This window comes from Mytilus trossulus, chromosome 12 (assembly GCF_036588685.1).
Source record: "Mytilus trossulus isolate FHL-02 chromosome 12, PNRI_Mtr1.1.1.hap1, whole genome shotgun sequence".
Taxonomy (NCBI): domain Eukaryota; kingdom Metazoa; phylum Mollusca; class Bivalvia; order Mytilida; family Mytilidae; genus Mytilus; species Mytilus trossulus.
In genome coordinates, this window is record NC_086384.1 from 17,959,071 (window position 1) to 17,968,094 (window position 9,024).

The 9,024-nt window shown below is 31.3% G+C and overlaps 1 protein-coding gene across 1 annotated transcript; it reads right to left on the reverse strand.

Annotated features, from left to right (window-relative positions):
* Positions 1 to 344: 344 nt before the first annotated feature.
* On the reverse strand, positions 345 to 1,430 carry LOC134692278 (acetylcholine receptor subunit beta-type lev-1-like). Its single transcript, XM_063552728.1, has one exon. It carries the CDS (start codon positions 1,428 to 1,430, stop codon positions 393 to 395), a length of 1,038 nt encoding a protein of 345 aa, XP_063408798.1. The 3' UTR covers positions 345 to 392.
* Positions 1,431 to 9,024: the final 7,594 nt, after the last annotated feature.

Consider the following 9,024-nt stretch of genomic DNA (forward strand, 5'->3'; position numbering starts at 1 on the left):
TGTCGTGCATCATGTGTGTGATCATAATCACTGAGTTATAAAAGGGTTTTAAAATACGACAATTGATGCTATCGGTAAGCAATGTGTCCCGCTTCATATTTGTAATTCTATTCTCGTAATTGAAACTTTATATAAATGTAATACCACCTATAGCCTTTGTAAAATTTGTGCTTTTAAAAGACAATCATAATGTATCTGTGTTTTAAATAAAAAATACTTAAATTTCATTCTGTCAAGTACAATAGTCAAAATTTCACATATTTTTTTGTCATTGCCTTTAATAAAATTTGTCTACCTCTTTTTATGCAACCATATGTGACGTAGTATAGATTGGTGGTAATACACCTTAACTTATCTATATAGTTAGTCTTCATTTGAAAAGGGTTTAATAGTTAACTTACAATTACGTGAAATGTTGTTATCAAACAGAGCATTGTGACGTACGAGACAATCAAAAACAAAATATCAAGTCCATAACTTACATCCTTCCAACTTACATATCCAGGAAGAGGAGAGGTTTTACAAATTACATGTTTTTCCTCAGTAATTGGAACTACAGTAACAATATTGTTTTTTCGGGTCCATGGTAGTCGAGATCCAATCAGTTTCCAAAAAGCATTCATTTCCTTCGTGTCTGCTCTGTAGTACAGATACGTTATAAATATGGACATAACCACGATGACACCACTTATTACGATCGTCATTATCATTATGATTAACAAGTAACACATAGGATTTGACGATGCTGGTATGGCTGCAGAGACTAATGTAAGAAAAATTGCGTATGATAGAAGTATTGTCATACCAAGTCCTATGCGTTCTCCGGATTCAACAGGAAGTAGAAACACTAGCGGGTTAAGTAAACCAAATAGAGTGGTTGGACAAACTACCATAACACTATAATATAAAGACTCTCGTTTTATTGTAAGAAAAATCTCAAATGTTGAATAGTGGTTCCATATCACAGCCCGTGAATGGTACGATGTTAGATCCCAGTTGGAGTTTGGTGTGTAGAACAACATGCTTATTGGATCTGAGCTTTCTGTTAACACGGCAGTTTCATTTGAAAGTCCCCATACCGCGAACTTCAAATTACACGTCTGTGAATCGTAAGGGAATTTCGATATGTCCGTTGTACACTTTGCTGACAATATTCCACCTAAACCCAAAGTCACATTTCCGTCACTATAAATAGTCGCAAGATTGTTTATACTCCCTCCAATGGGTGCTAAATTGTCGACGGCGTTTACTAAAATCATTGGAGGTTTCCAGATGTGTTTACTTGACACAATAGTGTACGGTATATTACCATAAGAATTAGGATTCCACGATATTCCAGCATCATTCCATTCACAATGCAATCCACCTAAAACTTCAATAGTTTCATCAATTTCTTCAAATTTATTGATGCTCATCATATAAAATGTCATTTGTATCTGTAACGGCGTGCTGAAATTCGAACGTGGTATTACCTCTTTTTGATGATTAGCAAAAACATCTGCGAATAATTGTTTTTCATCGGAGAGGTTTTGTCCACTGCAATAGTTCAAGACAAGAATTACTAAAGTCGAAAATAATGAAATGGTGAACATGGTCATCGATCAGTTAGACATTATCCAGCGGCACAAATATCAACGAATAATTGATGGTTTGTTATTTTCAGCTAATGTATTTTGAAAATGAAACATTCAATATGGTCAATCAGACTATACCCAGAATCGAAATGAGACTTTCAGTTGCTGTTATAATATTTATCTTGTAAGTTGAAACTGATATTTGCGATCGAAATAAAAATGCGACTTTTTTTAAAAAGAAAAGAAAGACATAATCATATTTAATTAATACGTTGTAATAGTAGATAAAAGGAAAACATAAATTAGGTTTTATTCAAATATTTAAATAGGATATTTTATATTTTCATGTCAATATTCTTTGTAACATAACCGTTATGTAAATAATGAGTTTATAATTGTAATTACTTCTCCGTTCAATGGAATCAATTTTAGTTGCATGAAGCCTTGATTAATAGACACCAATTTGCTGCATTCAAGAAACTTTCTGCGTCAGCTAATATTTAGACTCCTAGAAATAATTATCTATAATATCTATCTTGTTGATCACACATGCTGATTTCTTCATACGTGGTTTTGTTAATTTGCTTGATTTCTAAAAAAACATTATATCGGAAATTCGAAAGTTTAAAGCAAGAAAGGGATTGTAGACGGTATAAATTTGCAGCATTGCTACAATCGACAGAATTAAATCAAACCATACAATTACCTGCAGGTCTGTCATACAATAAAGAGATATTAATCTATCTATAAAACCAGGTTTAAACCACCATTTCCTTAAAAAAAAAATTAAAAAATGCCTGTACCAAGTTATGATTGTGGTTTTCTGTTCTCTCTTTTTTTTTTTTTTTTTAACAACAAATAAATATTCTTTGTTCATCAAATTGCTTGTTACAACTTTACTTCATTGTCCAAGCTTCAATAAAGTATCCCTGTGAAAAACTTTCTGAGTATCCAGGAAAATACACCGAATATAATAAAATATAAACATTATTTTTTTCCATCAATGATATAATTTTTTTTTAACTTTATGAAAAATACATTTTGAGATACTGTTCTTCTCATTCATAAGTCTTCGTAGCTCCTTTATAAACATAGCATACACATCTAAAAAATTCTCTTTTTGCTCGGACACATAGTATGACTTGTCAATACAAAAACCTATAATTGTCAAGAAATAATTAAAACCGTTATACCCTTGATCTGATATTTTGTATCCAAATACTATATGTTTTGCCAATATCTTGTTTTGAAAATTCATTTTTGCTAGAAGATAATGTACTTTCTGCCAAAAATCTTTCAAAAATGAACATGTAATAAAGAAATGCAAATGACTTCTTCTTCTGTTTTACAAAAGTTGCATTTATCGTTCTCAGATATTTTCCACTTTAATAGTAAATGCTTTGTAGGAATAATATATTGAACCAGTTTCCATCTGAAAATTTTTAACTTATTTTCCTTTAAAATTTTAAATATAAAAGCGTATACAAATGGCATCTGTGGTACGTATTCTAATTTTAAATATCTTGTCCAAATGTTGATATCGATTGGCTTTGTATATTTTTTATCTACTTAAGTTTTATAGAGTATTTTATTGTTGATATCTTTTGTTTCAATTTGTTTATTTTGCCATCTTAATTTAACCTTACATATATTGATTTTGCTCTTAACGGATTTTTCTTTTTTTTAAACTTGCATCCATTCTTTTGGGATGCAGGATTTTAACATCTTTAATTCTGCAATCAAGTTTGTTTTATTAATTAACTTTTTTTAAATAAAACTTTCTGTTCTCATGACGTGTTTGGTTTTTTGCTTTTGTCAGTTGCTATAAGGGACTTTTCGTTTTGAATTTTCATGGAAATTCGGTATTTTTATTACTTTGCTTTTTTATATCACATATTCTGCGTCCGACATCAGTTGTTTTATCAATTTGCTAGGGTTTATCGAAAAACGCAAACATTAAGTTAAAAGAAAGAAGGCGTTAGTAGACAGTTTTTATTTGCAGCACTACTATGCGATGGAATTTATAGACACTCATCCACTTACTTAATGCAAATTACAAAAACACAAGCATACATTATGCCTATATATACCTGTTTAAACACCTGTAGTATCATTTGTCATATATGAATAAAAGTAGCTATTTGGTTTATGTCTATAGATCACTGACATTATGCATAAGGTCTTCAATAATAGATATTTTCTGCGCAAAATATCAAGCTTCAAATTGCCACTGTTTGACAAAATTAAACAGATGAAAAAAGTAACGCCTTTTGTGCGCAAATACGTGAAATAATTAAAACAATACAATTCATCGTATGATCAGATTCATTCTACAGAACAAATTGGAACAAAAGCAATTCAAAGACAACTCATATCAGTGTGACACACCGTGTGATCTTTATTAATGGCGCTTCTTCTTAGTTTCAAAGACAACTATGTTTATATTTTTAATCATAAATGCAGCTCAGGTCACTGTTTTAGAAAAACTACTTTCATTAAACTTATGATAGTGTCGGACCATTAATTTACCAATACAACTTTTAAAAATATATAAAAGAAGCCCTTCCCTGATGAAAATTTTGCTTTTGACGTCAATGTTTACTTAAACCTAAAACTAATTTCCAGAAAGACACTTTTGGTGAATATCACTTTTTTTTTAAATCTAATATATTAGGACTATGGTCCATGTTTCTATGATCAATTAAGACATATATCGACAGGAATATGACAATCGACCATTGAGTAGAATTTTTTTTTATACAAACACAGCTTTTTCGTTTGGATTGATAATTAAGTAAACCCTACAGGAATTAGATTTTTTTAAGACTCCTTTGATTGCAAAATTAAAAAGAATACATTCAATATATTTGCATTTGATTTTTACTGTTTATCTAATTGAATTTAATTTATCTGAACAATTGTGACAATAATTATAAAGACAAGGATCTGACAAGTAGTGTTTTTCAAACAGAATGAAATAAGTAATCTGAACTGATAAACTAATGGATATTTGACCAATCGGAACAATGTAAATAGGGATTGTTACCCTCAATATTAGAATAAAAAAAAGTATCAAAACATTGTAAATTAATATGAGTCATTTTCTGTCAATAAAGCGACCGAATAAAATAGGATGAATGCCTACTGAGGTACTACTATCGTATACTATCGAGTTTACCATGAAATACAAAAAACATATTGCGAAAATTTAATATATTTTAAACGAAATTATATGGATCTTTATTTGAAACAGTACACCAGTCAATCATTTGTAATGAGCTGTTATATATTTCGATCATTACCTCGTGTTTTTGAGGGGGGGGGGGGTGTTGCAATTTTTCGCTTTACGGACATATTCGGACGGAAAATGGCTGCTAGCTTCAGCCAAGCACTTCCAAAGTCTGATTGAATTTCAATGGAACCCATAATCTAGTTTAACAATCAAGCATCGCATTAAAAAATATAACCTTTTCATTTAAGGCATCTTACCAATTGGATATATCGTTTTGTTTTTGTAGTTTCTATAGATTTACATGTAAGACTGAAAACAATTTAAGCTTTTTTTTTTTTTTTATTTCTTATACATTATGTTATATATATGTAGGACTCGCAACTGCGATGGTACCCCGAACTGCGATGGTCACGCTGAAGACCGGTGGTCCACGCTGAAGTGCGTTGCTTAACACACAGGAGTATGAAGTTGACATTGTGACTCTAACTGTTTGTTAGATATGCTGAAGTGCGTTGGTGTGTACGCTAAAGTGTGATGGTCTAACTAACTGTGACTACCTACATGTAAGCAGGACATATTTTGTTTTCAAATATACTAGTTACTTGTTCTTGTCATATCAAAGCGAAGAATTTCCTCACAACACTCATTTATCTATTAATCTGATATCGTTACAGTTTTTAAGAAATAAAAACCACTCAGTACATTCATGCTTGACTATATATATATATATAGTGAGACGTGAAGCCTTTTCTGATTAACGATTAGCTGTTTATCTGCTGAGCATCACAAAGTACACCAAAATTGGACCATTCGGGTTTGTTTTGGCCTAACCAATTGCAGAAGATGATAACTGTATACGCAATAAAGAATTATTTAGATTGCATTACGTCTTGAAAAGCAGGTTTCACACCACATCTTCCTCTATCTATTCATCTACTTGATATCACGAAAACATTGCTAATAATTGATTTAATTTATTATTACGTTGTTCAAACAAAATTATGTGATCTAAACTTGAAGAGAAGAATAAATTAATATTAAGATCAAAACATTTTATTTGGCTTACAAAACGTTTTCTCCATGAATTATACATGATTCCGCAAACACTGGTTACCATATCTGCAGACCAAGATCATGATTTAGTCGCCTTTGTGTTTTCCGACTTAGTTTGACATATTTTTGTAACCCCCACATCTAATGATTAAATCTGTTCAGGATTTGAATCGTTCGTTTCATTCTGTTTCCTTTCATTCGGACGTATGAAACCTACATCTACAAAATCTTATTACCCTGCCTATGTAGTTATAAGATGTGGTATAAGTGCAAATGAGACAACTCTCCATCCAAGTCACAATTTGTAAAAGTAAACCGTTATAGGTCAAAATAAGGTCTTCAACACGGAGCAATTTAATTTTATAAAGCTGTATTGGAAAACATCACAAAGTCCAAACGTAATGAAAAACCATCGCACGACAGCGACACGACCTCGAACTTCGGCGTAGACCATCTAACTTCAGCGTGACCATCGCACATTCTAATGCAACAACGTTTGTAACGTTCATTTTGATTGGATAAAGTCACTTATTTACACGGCATCAATTGACAATTGATGCTATGGGACGAACGCGCAAGCGCAGACGGCATATGACAGATTTTAAATACATGTATTAACGTTGCTTCTATCAGTTTCATTAGAATGGAGATAATAATATTGTGTTTTAAGCTCCGACGGCATCAATTGGGGATTTGATAGTCGCGAATATCCCTTTACTGTCTCCGCTAACGCGTCGCCAGCACATTTAATTTGCGACCATCAAATCCCCAATTGATGCCGTCGGAGCTTAAAATACAATACAGTTATCTCCTAATCAGCGTCCCCATCGCACTTCCGAGTCCTAAATATATAAATTTATATATTGCCCATTTAGGAGTAAGAACAAATTCGGAGTATAGCGTATCCACGGATGGCGGCATGTCTTCCTGTACATTGTATCAGTTGTTTAACTTACCTCGTGAACGTTAACGTTAAAACCGACTCGGCGTATCTGTCTTATTCTATAGAAAGTGGGTTTAATGTGACATTGGTTGACTTTTGCTATACCAATACTGATATTAATAAAGATATGTTTTAGTGATACAGTTGTGTCAAAAATAATTGATAAATATATTGATGAATGGAAATATTTCCTTTATTCATCCTCTTCCAGACAGGGAAATGGGCGTTTAAAAACGTAAATTATTTTTTAGCAGGATTATGTTGTCGAAAACTGATGAAAACTGTTGAAGTCTTTTAGTGAAAGAACTGTCTTTGTAAAATTAAGATGTGGGGAGGCTCCTATCAGACTTGAAACTGGAATATATGAAATTTTGCCACTGGAAGAGAGATATTGTTTTATTTTTTTTAAACTGTTGGAGATGTATATATTTTGTCAATGAAACTGAATTGTATAAAAATAATTTATTAATTTTCTTTTTACCTTACCTTGGAGGAACATGTGATCCATACACACATGGCGTTCTTTTTACCTAGACCAGTGTTAAATCAAGCTAAAGGAAAATAACGCTTGGGACAACAGTAGGGAGAAAATACATGTAAGACATATGACAATTTATAACGATAAATAACTTGAAGAACTAAAAATAATAATATGACAGAAAATTCTTCCTATGTTTCTATGTAATAAAATTTACCACAAGCATTCATCGCATCTTCCTCTGCTATTTTCATGGTGTACGGTTCTGTATAAAAAGATTTCGTGTCTGTACTGCCTCTGACGATACAACACATGTATTATTCAAACAACATAGTCGCGATATATAGCTTTCTTGTGCAGAGGCGACCTAGATAACCACAAATCAGTCAATCATATAATAAATCATAAAAAATCACCAGCTAGAGAATTGATATGTGTGGAAGCATTACAACGCTATACAATCTTCTTTTTTATAATTGTCGGATTTTTCTTCTTTTTGGGACGTGTTATTATAGTATTCTTTTATTTTTCTCTATTTATATTACTTTTACGGTTTCGTCTTTTTTTGATGATATCCATTTGACGTGACTCTGTACTTATGCATGCCGTTATTGTGTTATTGTTCTATAATTTGTGTATTCTCATCTTCCTTTTTGGCTGATTTGCTTAAAGTCTCTGTCTATATGAATGTTTGTTTTTCTTTGATACACATGACGTGGCTCTGTACATATAAATCCCGTCATTTTGTATTTGTTCTATGATAATTTTTGTATTCTTCAGTTGTCTTTCATATTTGTTAATGCTTGGTCTATATGCCCTATGGAATCTGATGCGACTGTCATACACATGAGAGGTTTATCTAGCTATAAAACCAGGTTCATTCCGCCATTTTCTACATACGAAAATGTCTGTACCAATTCAGAAATATGACAATTATCCTTTCGCGTGAAGTTACCTGGCAAACAAACAAAAAAACGCACTCATTAAGAAACAAATTAAACTATTTTTGAATAAGTTTGTGTAATTTACGCGGTCAGCTTTGATTTACGAATTTTTTATCTTTTTTAATCTAGATGCGGAACATAATTGAAAATCGATTTAAGTGACAATATAATTATATATGTTAATATAATTGATATGTTGAGCTGTTTTTACCAACCTTTTTAATACACAAAACTTTGTTTGATAAATGTCTAGATTTTATTTTAAAAAAGCAACAACTGCAAAATAGTATTATCTTTATATAGTATTACGTGGCTAAATGCAAAAACTGAATAAAGTTTAAAATACTATCTCTTCACCCAAGTAATGGTTTCTTATTTTACATTCGTATCGAAATGTATCGTCGAGTTTTTATTTTATAATACGTGGCTAAATGCAAAAACTGAATAAAGTTTAAAATATTATCTCTTCACCCAAGTAATGGTTTCTTATTTTACATTCGAATCGAAATGTATCGTCGAGTTTTTATTTTATAATACATTAATACGAATTATAGCTAAATTAAATGTGAACATTGGTGCCTTTGTTTTTTTCTCATATCTTAAGTTTTTTTTTTTAAAGTTTCTAATGTTGTTTCTGTTTTTTAGGGGGGTATTCTTATTCTTTTCTTTCTCTGTTTTGTGATAAAATTGATTATGTTATAAAATGTTAAAAACTAAAATAAATAAAAAATGAATTAATAAAAACAGAGGCAACGAAATTTTTCCTAGACGTGTGCGTGAACATAAAATGCAGATACTTA

What these genes read in the sequence shown, in the direction of transcription:
- LOC134692278 (XM_063552728.1), bottom strand. Translation starts at nt 1,430, where the DNA reads ATGACATTTTATATGATGAGCATCAATAAATTTGAAGAAATTGATGAA.